General features: G+C 45.9%; 1 protein-coding gene across 3 annotated transcripts in view; it reads left to right on the forward strand.

The window, feature by feature from the left end:
* The window catches only part of LOC106566792 (protein bassoon), a 181,409-nt gene that overhangs the window by 47,143 nt on the left and 120,022 nt on the right, over positions 1-14,244 (forward strand). For all 3 annotated transcript variants that reach the window (XM_014135182.2, XM_014135183.2, XM_014135185.2), the window contains exon 2: positions 2,932-3,454. In XM_014135182.2, the coding sequence (XP_013990657.2) occupies positions 2,932-3,454 (523 nt within the window). The remainder of the gene's footprint in view (positions 1-2,931; positions 3,455-14,244) is intronic.

The following is a 14,244-nucleotide window of genomic DNA, read 5'->3' on the forward strand; positions in this document are numbered from 1 at the left end:
ATATGAGCTGGCGAAGGGTAGCCTACCATGAGCTTTCAGACGACTGAGAACTCAGAAAAATAAGAGGTCAAATCATGACGTTAGTGATATTCAGGTCGCATATTCTGAGGTCTAGAAAGAGGCCCGAGTTCCCGAGTTGGAATTCCAAGTTGGATAGCCGTTCAAATCCATTTTTCCCAGTTGGAGCTCGTTTCTTCCCGAGTTCCCAGTTGTCTTGAATGCACTGAAGTCGGAGATTTCAGAGTTCCCAGTTGTTTTGAATGCGGCATACATTTACAGCTCGATCAGCTTCGATTTCACTTACCAGCATGTCAACTGAGCCAGGATCACAGTTAAATGGATTGGGAAGTAAGTCCTTCCCAAAGTGCTCTTCCAAGCGTTGGAGGGGAGCAGTCATCCCTCGCAGTGGTGTAAAGTACTTAAGTAAAAATACTTGAAAGTCCTACTTAAGTAGTTTTTTGGGGTATCTGTACTTTACTATTTATATTTTTGCCAACTATCACTTTTACTTCACTACATTCCTAAAGAAAATGATGTACTTTCTCAGCGTTCTGTGCTCAGCTCTTTTGTCGCCAGTTGCTCTTGGTGTATCATACATATGGCAGAGGGAGACATATTCATATCAAGAGTGCAGAGGTCTGCCCTCCGTCCCGACATAGGAAGAGCTGCATCTGTGCAAAAGCCCACCATTCGATTGCATATGGAATCTGTTTTTTGTCAAAATAGCCACGCAGCACACTGTACATCCCATATGCCGTTTCATGCTCGGGATTATTGAGACAGAACAATATGTCCTCGTAACTACCATCCCCGACAAAAGTCAATGCATAGGCATCTCGGTCCTCACAGCTAACGTACAATTGAAGAGCATAAGCTGGTTTTTTTTTTTGAGTCGTTTAGTCAGTTTCCTATTGATTACTAGCAATAGAATCAATTATTTGTTTAACAGTGTTATCAGACAAAGGTATTGATGTGAGTTTCTGTGCCTGTGCCTCTGCCTCCCCACACATTGTTTTCACCATATCAACTGCAGCCGGTAATATCAAAGTCTGCAATAGTGTGTGGTTTCATAGCGTAGCGAGCCAAGCCATTCACTGTGGGAATGATTCAAGTGCAACGGTCAAGTGCGGCCTTTTCCCATGATCTATGGGCGCTCTCTTGTTTAATTTTATCGTTTACATCTCGAGACAACTCTGATATAAAGTGTTTTTTCTCAAAGTTGCTGGGATGTCACGTGTCCTACTTATATCAGTGCACGCGTAACAACCTAAGCATTATGAAACTTCTGTTAGATCAAATAAACCTCACGTAGCAAATAAGCCATTCCATTTTTTGTTGACCAAATTTGACACTCATTGATTTCTAAACAATAACTCCTTGCTTGGTGCACGAACGAAACAGCGCCACCTGCTGGAGAAGACATATATTTGGCCTAGTTATCCCTCTCGCATAGTCTCTTCCTCTCTGCTGAATTGGCTCATGGGGCTGAAATAGACAGCTCAGTGGTACTGAAATGGCTCATGTGGATGAAATGGACAGCTATGTGGTGCTGAAATGTCTCAAGCCCTGTACAAGCTGCCTGACAGCCTGCAACATTTTTGTAAATAATGCACTTTAGCCTGCTTTCTATGTGTGGAACCCCTCATTATAGCACTTTGGTCCATCCGCCTGCTTGGTTTGAAGCTGATGTGGCCGTTAGAGTTTTTTACCTGGGTAGGGTAGACCTGGGTAGGGGAGACATTTAACATCATTAGACCAGATGAGATTGCATTAAGTGCACGCTCCTATGCACGAACATAGGCAGGCATGCAGGGAAGCAAGCAGGCATTCACCCATGCAGTCCCGCACGCACACCCATACACACTAAGGCTTCCATATGCCCTCTCTATGTAATGATCACTGGGTGAAGTCTGGCTCGCAGGGCTCTAAGTAGATGTGAATTTGGAGACAGTAACTCCAGAGCAAAGGCGTGGGGGTGGATGAGAGCCATTTGGTGACATTCACATGTAGCTGAAAGCAAATGTCTCATACCGACTTGGGCTGTCGCAAAATATGCCTGTCTGTCCTTACAACAAATACTTGTGTCCAAACTCACATGACACAACTGAATCAAATGATTGGCCGGAACTACTGTGGATCTCTTTGATCCATTCCACATTTACGCTGTTCCCAGATCAGATCTGTTTTTCAGTGTCTTGTTTCAGTCTTAGCTGGAAGTGGGGGAAGTGTGTTGATGTAGTTCTGTGATTCCTTTCCTGCTTACTTTTTGTAGCCTCTTGTTGATGCCTTTGTGTGTCCTATGGTTATGTCATATCCTTTGGCAATTCATTGTGAATTTATAAATAATGACTGTTTTTGACTCTCTCTTCTAGCAGTTTTTAGGAGGTAGAGTAAAATGCAAAGATTTAGTGATACTGACCAAACCCCCAAATGAATAGATAATACATGGCTACATAAAAATTCCCTCATAGGGACTAGCTGCCTGATAAAGTTACCTGTCTTGTTCACTGTCTGTATCAGAGCTGTTAACCTGGTATGTGAGGCTCCATGCTTTGCCCCAAGTCTCTCTGCCAAATGTTCCCTGCTAATGTCAACTTGTTTAATGTCCCATGTTCTCTCTACACAGCCATAAGGATGGTTGTAGGAATCCTGCTGAACGGGAACACTTTCAGAGGCTATGTAAGGCTTCTGTAGATTTAGGTATATACACTATAGATATAGACTAGATATAGACTAAACTATGTCTCCTGAATAGATAGAACTTCATAGTCATACTACCGTATAGATCTAGTATAGTTACCCATAACACCTATGGAACTTATTTGTCATGTTGGCATCTTTAGCTTTGTACAAAACTCTAGGTCCCGTCTAAACAGAAGGGATGTTCTATTTGAAGTTAATTTGATTCCTGTTTTTTTCCCCCATTTTCAGGGTTCCTATAGGGAGTCCTAAACCTGGGATGCAGCTTGGCTATGGAGGGGTGGCTGGAGGAATGGGTGGAGGAGGAGGTCAGAGACTGGCCAACCAAGAGAGCCACAGGCCGATGCAGCAGTCTAGCTCAGGCCCCGACCATGGCTCTGGCCCAGGCCATGGCCCGGGTCAGGGCCATGGGCCAGGGATGGGTGCTGGGATGGGTGGCGGTCAGGGTCAGCATGGCCAGAGCCCCGGTCAGCCTGGTCAGCACGCCTCCAGACGGAACCTCCAGGTGGACTTCAGCAGCTCGGGAGGCCGGACGGGTCGCTCCTCCTCAGCGTCTCCGGACCGGGGGATCACCCCCACCTCGCCCTACTCGGTGCCTCAGATCGCCCCCATGCCCGTCAGCAAGCTGTGCCCCCTCTGCTCCACCACAGAGCTGACCCACCCGCCGGCCCTGCCAAACTACAACACCTGCACGCAGTGCCGCTCCACCGTCTGCAACCAGTGTGGCTTCAACCCCAACCCCCATCTCACAGAAGTAAGTAAAAAACCTGTTAACATGCTGACTCTATTACTATATCTAGGATCAGTTATCTATACCTTAATACTTAGGGAATTAAACCAGTCTACTAAACAGTTCAGCTCTTAAGGGGCATCTTACCCCATCATGTTAAGTCACAAAATTAGGCACATCCTCATATATCTAGACTCCTGTCTCTCTCATGCAGGCATGCACAGTCATTTTGACTTCTCCAATCTCTAAGTCCCAGACATAGAAAAGGCCCTTCCTTAATGAGTATGAAGGTTCTGTCCTCCGTCAGTGACCTCTGACCTCTCTCTCAGAGGGAGCCCAGCAGAGCCTGCTGTCAGTAGTGTGTCTCGCCTGGCCGTCTTAGCGTCTCCGTCGGTCTCGCTCCCTGGCTCGTCAGCCTCTGTTTTGACAGCAGCCATTGACAGGAGAGTAACGGCGGGGCTGTCTCTCTGTCCTTCCCCTGAACATGTGGGCGGCACCAGGCAGGTGGGTTTCAGAGAGAGGAAGTGAGGGAGGAGGCACCGTGGCGTATTGTTTGCCCCGAGGATGCGGGTGAAGCGGTATTCTCTCCGGAGCGGTGAGAGCCTCCGAGGCACGGTGCCAATGCCACTGTAGTGTTGAGATGAGTTCTGGTCCCAACTGCCATCATGTTTTATAGTGAGGGACATTTATATGCATTATATTCTGAGAGCAGAACCAGGAGAAAGAGAATGTGGGGAAATGATGAAGAGAGAGTGGGAAGTGGAGTGTTAGAGAAACTGGGCCAAGAGCGAGAGATGGGAGGGAGAGAGAAATAGAGAGAGGGGAGGGAAGTAGAGAGAGAAGGGGGAGAGCAAAGACAGCTAAGCGTATACAATTTGAAGAGAGTGTCTGTTCATGTATAAACTGATGATGGAATATGTACGTGCATGTTTACACTGTTAGTGATATGTACTATACAATATGCAGGCCATATTTTGTGATAAAGTGTGTGTTTGTGTATTTGTGTATTTGTGATAAAGTGTGTGTTTGTGTATTTGTGATAAAGTGTGTGTTTGTGTATTTGTGATAAAGTGTGTGTTTGTGTATTTGTGATAAAGTGTGCGTGTGTGGGGGCTTGGTAAATGGCAGTAATTCCTCTGGAAGCGATGGCAAAATCTCCATTAGTCTACTGAGGCAGGGTGGAGGGTGTAGTGCAGAGGGTGGAGGGTGTAGGGCAGAGGGTGGAGGGTGTAGGGCAGAGGGTGGAGGGTGTAGGGCAGAGGGTGGAGGGTGAAGGGCAGAGGGTGGAGGGTGTAGTGCAGAGGGTGGAGGGTGTAGGATGAATGCCCGGAGGTGCAGTTAGGTGTAATGTGAAGAAGGGGCAGCAGAACAGAGGATGCAGAGAAAACATTCACCCCTCAGTGCTGATGAGGAGGGAGGAAGAGAAAGGGAACATGAAAAAGAGAGAATAGAGAAGAGGAGGATGGAAAAGTGGATGAATAAGAGGAGGAGGGAATGAAGAGAGAGACTGTAGAGGAAAAGGAGGAGGAGGTAGAGGAAGAAGTGAGGTGGGAAACGAGAAGTTGAGCAGGATTTAAAACTAGGGGGATTAGAAAGAGGTAAGAGGAGAGGGAGGTGTACGGGGAAGAGAGGGAGGTGTACGGGGAAGAGAGGGAGGTGTACAGGGAAGAGAGGAAGGTGTATAGGGAAGAGAGGGAGGTGTACAGGGGAGAGAGGGAGGTGTACAGGGGAGAAAGGAAAGAGAGGGAGGTGTACAGGGGAGAGAGGAAGGTGTACAGGGGAGAAAGGAAAGAGAGGGAGGTGTACGGGGAAGAGAGGGAGGTGTACAGGGGAGAGAGGGAGGTGTACAGGGGAGAGAGGGAGGTGTACAGGGGAGAGAGGGAGGTGTACAGGGGAGAAAGGAAAGAGAGGGAGGTGTACGGGGAAGGGAGGGAGGTGTACAGGGGAGAGAGAGAGGTGTACAGGGGAGAAAGGAAAGAGAGGGAGGTGTACGGGGAAGGGAGGGAGGTGTACAGGGGAGAGAGGGAGGTGTACAGGGGAGAAAGGAAAGAGAGGGAGGTGTACAGGGGAAGAGAGGGAGGTGTACAGGGGAGAGAGGGAGGTGTACAGGGGAGAGAGGGAGGTGTACAGGGGAGAGAGGGAGGTGTACAGGGGAGAAAGGAAAGAGAGGGAGGTGTACGGGGAAGAGAGGGAGGTGTACAGGGGAGAGAGGGAGGTGTACAGGGGAGAAAGGAAAGAGAGGGAGGTGTACAGGGAAGAGAGGGAAGGGAGGGAGGTGTACAGGGGAGAGAGGGAGGTGTACAGGGGAGAAAGGAAAGAGAGGGAGGTGTACAGGGGAGAGAGGGAGATGTACAGGGGAGAGAGGGAAGAGAGGCAGGTAACAGGGGAGAGAGGGAGGTATACAGGGGAGAGAGGGAAGAGAGGTAGGTGTACAGGGGAGAGAGGGAAGAGAGGGAGGTGTACAGGGGAGAGAGAGGGAGGTGTACAGGGGAGAGAGGGAGGTGTACAGGGGAGAGAGGGAAGAGAGGGAGGTGTACAGGGAAGAGAGAGAGGTGTACAGGGGAGAGAGGGAAGAGAAGGAGGTGTACAGGGAAGAGAGGGAGGTGTACAGGGGAGAGAGGGAGGTGTACAGGGGAGAGAGGGAAGAGAGGGAGGTGTTTATTTATTTTATTTCACCTTTATTTAACCAGGTAGGCCAGTTGAGAACAAGTTCTCATTTACAACTGCGACCTGGCCAAGATAAAGCAAAGCAGTGTGACACAAACAACAACACAGAGTTACACATGAGATAAAGAAATGCACAGTCAATAACACAATAGAAAAAAATATAGAAAAAAATATATATATTTACGGGGAGAGAGGGAAGAGAGGGAGGTGTACGGGGAAGCGTACGGGGAAGCGGAAAAAACTAGATGTTGAGTCTTTGAGCAAATAGAAGTCAATCACTATAACCTTTAATCAACCCTTCTGCCAGTGTTCACCCTGTATGGATATAGGAGACACAGCTGACATTCATACATCTGCTTCTAACAGCTATTAAAACCGCTAAGTAAGTCTTTGGCCTGCAGTACAGATAGAGGGGAGCAATACGAGGCTGGCTGCCTCCCAAATTACACTCTTATATAGTAGTCTCCCCTGTAACTGTTCCCCAGGTCGTTTCTGTAAATGAGAATGTGTTCTCAGTCAGCTTACCTGATTAAATAAGGGTAAAATAAAAGATTTAAATACCAGAACCCACACACCCTATAAGTGTACTTTATAGGCAACAGGGTGACATTTGGAAAACAACCAGTCTTCTTGAACCAGTCAAATTGCAGGAAATGAAAGACTCTTACCAGAGCTTCCCCCTCACCAATCATGTGAGTATAAACACTGTAAACATCACCATACACCACCATATTGTGGAAGCCATTTACCACCCTCTGACTCACTCTGTGGTCTTGGCATGGCCGGCACCTCTCACCTCTCAAATGTTCACCCATTACCTTCTCTTCTCTCTGGGTCGGTTCACTTCAAGACATTTGGTGCATTCATAAATTCACTCTGGAGTGCCAGAGAGCGCTCAGAGTGCACTCTCGGGCGTTCATAAATTCAGAGCGTTTCACTCTCGGAGAGTTCAGAGTGCACACTTTTTTTTTTTTTTTACTGACACCGGTCATATTGAGCGTTTGTGAATTCATCCATTATTCTGCTCTCTGCGACACTCAGACGAGAGTGCTCTGAAATCAGAGTAGATAGACAGAGCACATTTACGAATGCACCCATTGTAAGCAACATCAGGCAAATTCTAAATGGACATAAAATACTGGTCAAAAGTTTTAGAACACCTACTCATTCAAGGGTTTTTCTTTATTTTTACCATTTTCTACATAATAGTGAAGACATCAAAACTATGAAATAACACACATGGAATCATGTAGTAACCAAAAAATTGTTAAACAAATCAAAATATATTTTATATTTGAGATTCTTCAAAATAGACACCCTTTGCCTTGATGACAGCTTTGCACACTCTTGGCATTCTTTCAATCAGCTTCATGAGGTACTCACCTGGAATGCATTTCAATTAACAGGTGTGCCTTGTTAAAAGTTAATTTGTGGAATTTCTTTCCTTCTTTATGCGTTTGAGACAATCAGTTGTGTTGTGACAAGGTGGGGGGATATACAGATGATAGCCCTATTTGGCAAAAGACTAGGTCCATATTATGGCAAGAACTGTTGAAATAAGCAAAAGAGAACTTTGAAGGTTTCTTCAAGTATAGTCGCAAAACCATCAAGCGCTATGATGAAACTGGCTCTCGTGAGGACCACCATGGGAATGGAAGACCCAGAGTTACCTCTGCTGCAGAGGATAAGTTCATTAGAGTTACCAACCTCAGAAATTGCAGCCCAAATAAGTGCTTCACAGAGTTCAAGTAACAGACACATCTCAACATCAACTGTTCAGAGGAGACTGCATGAATCAGGCCTTCATGGTCGAATTGCTGTAAATAAACCACTACTAAAGGTCACCAATTAGAAGAAGAGACTTGCTTGGGCCAAGAAACACGAGCAATGGACATTAGACCGGTGGAAATATGTCCTTTGGTCTAGAGTCCAAATGTTTTATTTTTGGTTCCAACCACTGTGTCTTTGTGAGATGCGGTGTGATTAAACGGATGATCTCCGCGTGTGTATTTCCCACATGAAGCATAGAGGAGGAGGTGTGGTGATTTATTTATAATTCAATGCACACTTAACCAGCATGGCTACCACAGCATTCTGCAGCGATACGCCATCCCATCTGGTTTGGGCTTAGTGAGACTGTCATTTGTTTTTCAACAGGACAATGACCCAACACACCTCCAGGCTGTGTAAGGGCTATTTGACCAAGAAGGAGTGTGATGGAGTGCTGCATCATATAACCTGGCCTCCACAATACCCCGACCTCAACTCAATTGAGATGGTTTGGGATGAGTTGGACCGCAGAGTGAAGGAAAAGCAGCCAACAAGTTCTCAACATATGTGGGAACTCCTTCAAGACTGTTGGAAAATAATTCCAGGTGAAGCTGGTTGAGAGAATGCCAAGAGTGTGCAAAGCTGTCATCAAGACAAAGGATGGCTACTTTGAAGAATGTCAAATATATTTTGATTTGTTTAACACTTTTTTGGTTACTACATGATTCCTTATGTGTTATTTAATAGTTTTGATGTCTTCACTATTATTGTACAATGTATAAAATCGTAAATGTAAAGAAAAACCCTTGAATGAGTAGGTTTTCTTAAACTTTTGACCGGTAGTGTACGTAATCTCCATACCCACATTGGGTACTGTTACTTTCAATAATAATGCTGCGTAATAATTTGATTATTTTACAATTATCGCTATTCTAATGGCACACACAACTCTGTACACCTGTGTGTATGTGCGTGTGTGTGTGTGCCAGCCTGCAGGCCCTATCACCAGGCTCCAGTGTGGTGGTGGCTGATAGGCTGCAGTAGACCCCAGGCTGAACAGACCCAAACCCTACAGCAGGGATGGGCAACTTTGATGGGGGTCGTGGCCACCAAAAATCTGAACTCATCATAGCTCGTCGGTCTGCGTACCCACATCCATACCCACAAATGCAGTCAGAGCACTAGCCTTTTGGGGGCCCTAAGTGAACTTTTGCTGTAATTCTACATATTTTGCCATGGGGAGGAGAGAAATGTTTACAGTTTTTAATATGATATCTGAGTGAGAGTGACTAGCGTCATTCATGTCTGTGTAGTTTTGGTAAGTAAAAAAGCTACTACTCTGTCTCTGTGCTCCCCTTGTGTGGCCCTTGTGTAATTCATGTCATTCATGCTGTCTTTGTAATGAAATTTGGCTTTTAATGAATTGAAGGAATCACTGGGGCTTTTCTGTGACTAGGCAACAGATATTTCCATCTTCCTTCCTCTCCTCCACCAGATTTCTCCATCTAACCCCTGGCTTGTTCATTAACAGATCAAATCAATGGGACTTCTCAGCCTAATCTAATATACACTCAGCCTGATTGGGTTGTTATTTTATTTGGATCCACTAACATTTGTACGACTTAACATGCTGTTGACATAGCTTATAGAGTTTATGAGGCCAAAGATGCTTATTAGGCAGAGATTATGCTAGATCCACTACACAGGGTTTGACTTATTGTAATGAACAGTAACACATTGCATACGTTGTGAGGTTATTGTTTGTAGGGGTGCCAGGTAGGAGGTACCAGAGGAAATATTGCTTTCTCCTTTTTGTTTGGGAAGGAATGAGTCCCGTCTGGTCCATAAAAGTCAGTATGGACATACACTTTTCATAAACCCTTAAAACATTGGAAATAACTTCAAAACAACTGTTATTTTGCATGGGTTGTATTACCAACATAAATGATCACACACACATCATAATATAACAAACAATGAGCTCTGGTTCCTCAAGAAAAGTCCCGTACCTCGGGCCTAAAAGAGTCCAGCCCGGTAAAGGAGTTCAGTGAACTCAAGTGACCTTAGTCACGCAATATTTGTCCGTTCATAAAAGTGTAGCGTAAACCCAGTCTCAATCATACAATCACAATATCTAACTCCTTTACCACACAACCAGAAAGAGTATCACATCTCAGTAGTCTTCAACTACAACTGACCACAAATCAGCACGGTATAAATCACACTCCAACAAATGAAATACTGTATGCAAAACAGTTGTGGTCAGTCAGACAATCCAATCCTCCAGCGGAGAAAGGCCAGGACGAAACCGGAGAGACCAACTGATGTGTGTAGTCTAAAGGAAGAAATGAGTGGATCCGATCCTGGTTAAACTTGAGACCAGGCTGCAAAGCACACATTTAAACACAATTAAACAAACGGAGTAAAGAAGCTTCGGAATTGAGGGTTGAACACATCCTCATTCGCACCACCATCACAACCCCCTTTTGCTCAGCTGATGCTGGCTATTTAATTGGGAATTAACGGGGAAGCACCCTATTGGAAGGAGAAGCACAGACGGTTCAGACAAATTCAGGGCCGTCACAACATGTTCATGTGCACTCTTGGCTTTTGCAGTGTTTTTCGTATCTTCTTGATACTGTAATTTAGTGTGTTTAACAATGGCTCCTTGTTGCAGTGTTTACAAATGATTGAGCGACTTTACTTACAGGGAGTAAATCCAGAAATCTCAGTATATTCTCGCCAAAGGCTGTGCATATAGTGTGAAGGTGGATCGTATAAGACATATATACAGCCTCAACCTTCTCTACCTCAATGTACCTGGGTTTACCCCCTCCTTCCTTCAAATGAGCTTGGGTGCCAGTCTGTTTCTGCTCTCTTGCCAACTCGTTGGAATTGTCATGCCATTTGGTGTGACAATGAGTGACAAGGAGTTGGCAAAAGAGCACAAACAGATGTGGGACCAGGCTAAATCCAAATCACATTGAACCTCATAACCCCTTCACCAGTGATATCAAGGTAATGAAGCACCTGCCATATGGCTCCTCCCTCCTGCCTAATGTTTGTTGTTATTTGTGGCTGGGTGCTAAATTTAGACACAGCATGCACGCCATGCCGTTAATAGAGGTGTGTGTTCAGAGTCATTAGCTTCCACTAGAAGTCATCAGCTAGCTTCCCTCTGGCTCTGCTCTCTATCTCTCTCCTCTCTCGGGCTTTCTCTCTCTCTCACTCCTCCCTCCACTGAGCCTGTTGTACTTGCATGTCATGCAGCGAAGACAAGACACCACACCACCCCAGACCCCTTTTACTCATTTACACATAATCTTGCAGAGGTCTGGGACAGGAGCAGATAGGTTGTCAATCACAAAGCAGCAGAAATGATGTAGAGTCTGTGTTGTTGTTGTTTAGGAGAGAGGAGGGAGTACAGAGGAGCTGAAGGCCTTTGGATCCAAGCCAGTGTCAGGATAGATTTTCTTGTTGTAAAAGTTGCGACAGTTCGTTTCTGGTATCAGAACAAAATAGTCAGCACATAGTAACTTCTGATTTAGCTGTACTTTAATTAATGCAAACGTGTGGTTCGTATATACGGTCTCTCTGTGACACCTCGCAGGGCAGACAGAAGAAGAGGGCGTCACATTCTATTGTTCTCTCTTTTATACTCTGACAGAGATAGTTCCCGCTCAATGCTGGCCTGTCAGAGGGAGGAGGAGCGTGGTTTAAACTTGCTCCTCCTAACGTCGGCGTGTAGGCAGGTCCCAGCGTCGTGACGCACTTCCTGTTGCCGGTTGTAGTTCTTCTTGTCTTCAACAGTTGATTTACCCGTAGTTTATGTACTTAGCATAGCTTCCCCAGTATATTATATAAGTTATGCATACAAATAGCCAGTTCAACCCTAACATTGTATAGAGCCACAGTGAGGCCTAGTGCTGCTCTCTCTCTCTCTCCTTCTCGTCCTCTCTCTCTCTTTCATTTAGTCTCTCTCTCTCCTTCTCGCCCTCTCTCTCTCTTTCATTTAGTCTCTCTCTCTCCTTCTCACCCTCTCTCTCTCTTTCATTTAGTCTCTCTCTCTCCTTCTCGCCCTCTCGCTCTCTTTTTTCTCTCTCTCGCTTTCCCTCTCCCTCCCTCTGTCTCTCAGTGCCTGGGAAAATGTCAGTGTGTTTTTCCTGGTGGTGATGTCTTCATGTTTTATCTCAGTAGAAAGTACTGTAATAAGACCAATGGGTTCTTACTTATTTGTTTGGTGAATACATTAGCTCCAGCCGCTTATACACTGCTCAAAAAAATAAAGGGAACACTTAAACAACACAATGTAACTCCAAGTCAATCACACTTCTGTGAAATCAAACTGTCCACTTAGGAAGCAACACTGATTGACAATAAATTTCACATGCTGTTGTGCAAATGGAATAGACAACAGGTGGAAATTATAGGCAATTAGCAAGACACCCCCAATAAATAGTGGTTCTGCAGGTGGGGACCACAGACCACTTCTCAGTTCCTATGCTTCCTGGCTGATGTTTTGGTCACTTTTGAATGCTGGCGGTGCTTTCACTCTAGTGGTAGCATGAGACGGAGTCTACAACCTACACAAGTGGCTCAGGTAGTGCAGCTCATCCAGGATGGCACATCAATGCGAGCTGTGGCAAGAAGGTTTGCTGTGTCTGTCAGCGTAGTGTCCAGAGCATGGAGGCGCTCCCAGGAGACAGGCCAGTACATCTGGAGACGTGGAGGAGGCCGTAGGAGGGCAACAACCCAGCAGCAGGACCGCTACCTCCGCCTTTGTGCAAGGAGGAGCAGGAGAAGCACTGCCAGAGCCCTTCAAAATGACCTCCAGCAGGCCACAAATGTGCATGTGTCTGCTCAAACGGTCAGAAACAGACTCCATTAGGGTGGTATGAGGGCCCGATGTCCACAGGTGGGGGTTGTGCTTACAGCCCAACACCGTGCAGGACGTTTGGCATTTGCCAGAGAACACCAAGATTGGCAAATTCGCCACTGGCGCCCTGTGCTCTTCACAGATGAAAGCAGGTTCACACTGAGCACATGTGACAGACGTGACAGAGTCTGGAGACGCCGTGGAGAACGTTCTGCTGCCTGCAACATCCTCCAGCATGACCGGTTTGGCGGTGGGTCAGTCATGGTGTGGGGTGGCATTTCTTTGGGGGGGCCGCACAGCCCTCCATGTGCTCGCCAGAGGTAGTCTGACTGCCATTAGGTACCGAGATGAGATCCTCAGACCCCTTGTGAGACCATATGCTGGTGCGGTTGGCCCTGGGTTCCTCCTAATGCAAGACAATGCTAGACCTCATGTGGCTGGAGTGTGTCAGCAGTTCCTGCAAGAGGAAGGCATTGATGCTATGGACTGGCCCGCCCGTTCCCCAGACCTGAATCCAATTGAGCACATCTGGGACATCATGTCTCGCTCCATCCACCAACGCCACGTTGCACCACAGACTGTCCAGGAGTTGGCGGATGCTTTAGTCCAGGTCTGGGAGGAGATCCCTCAGGAGACCATCCGCCACCTCATCAGGAGCATGCCCAGGCGTTGTAGGGAGGTCATACAGGCACGTGGAGGCCACACACTACTGAGCCTCATTTTGACTTGTTTTAAGGACATTACATCAAAGTTGGATCAGCCTGTAGTGTGGTTTTCCACTTTAATTTTGAGTGTGACTCCAAATCCAGACCACCATGGGTTGATAAATTGGATTTCCATTGATTCTTTTTGTGTGATTTTGTTGTCAGCACATTCAACTATGTAAAGAAAAAAGTATTTAATACGATTATTTCTTTTATTCAGATCTAGGATGTGTTGTTTAAGTGTTCCCTTTATTTTTTTGAGCAGTATATATTACAGGGCATTGCATTATAATTACATCGGACTTGATTTTGTTTTGCTACAGTAGCTATTACTTTACTGTACATTTCATTGTGTCTTTCTCAAAGCAAATAACCACTGACACATAACATAACCCAGTCCTAGAGCATTGCAATGTGTTTTGTGTTCTGTATAGATTGTCATTATACACCTTCTTCCTGTCTCTCTCCTTCATAATGACAATTAGTTTCCTTTGAATGTGTTCTGACATTTTGTCATGCATTTGATCTACTTTCGAGCGATGACAGCATCTCTCTATCCAACAGGCTATGGATGTAGCTGTCTGATCATCCAGTCAAGCAGTGTAACAGAAAGACACATTTCATTCATACCTGGACTCAAATATATTTCCCTCCCTACATACAGCCTGTCATGTCTGAGCCTGGCCACAGTACAGCATATAGCTTCAGATGTATCACCTTTCATCAGCAGGCTAGCGCTGCACTACTGTCACAGCAGCTGTCACTCACCATCCCCCTGACAAGGTCACTGTCTGTCA

Source organism: Salmo salar, chromosome ssa13 (genome assembly GCF_905237065.1).
Source record: "Salmo salar chromosome ssa13, Ssal_v3.1, whole genome shotgun sequence".
Taxonomy (NCBI): Eukaryota; Metazoa; Chordata; class Actinopteri; order Salmoniformes; family Salmonidae; genus Salmo; species Salmo salar.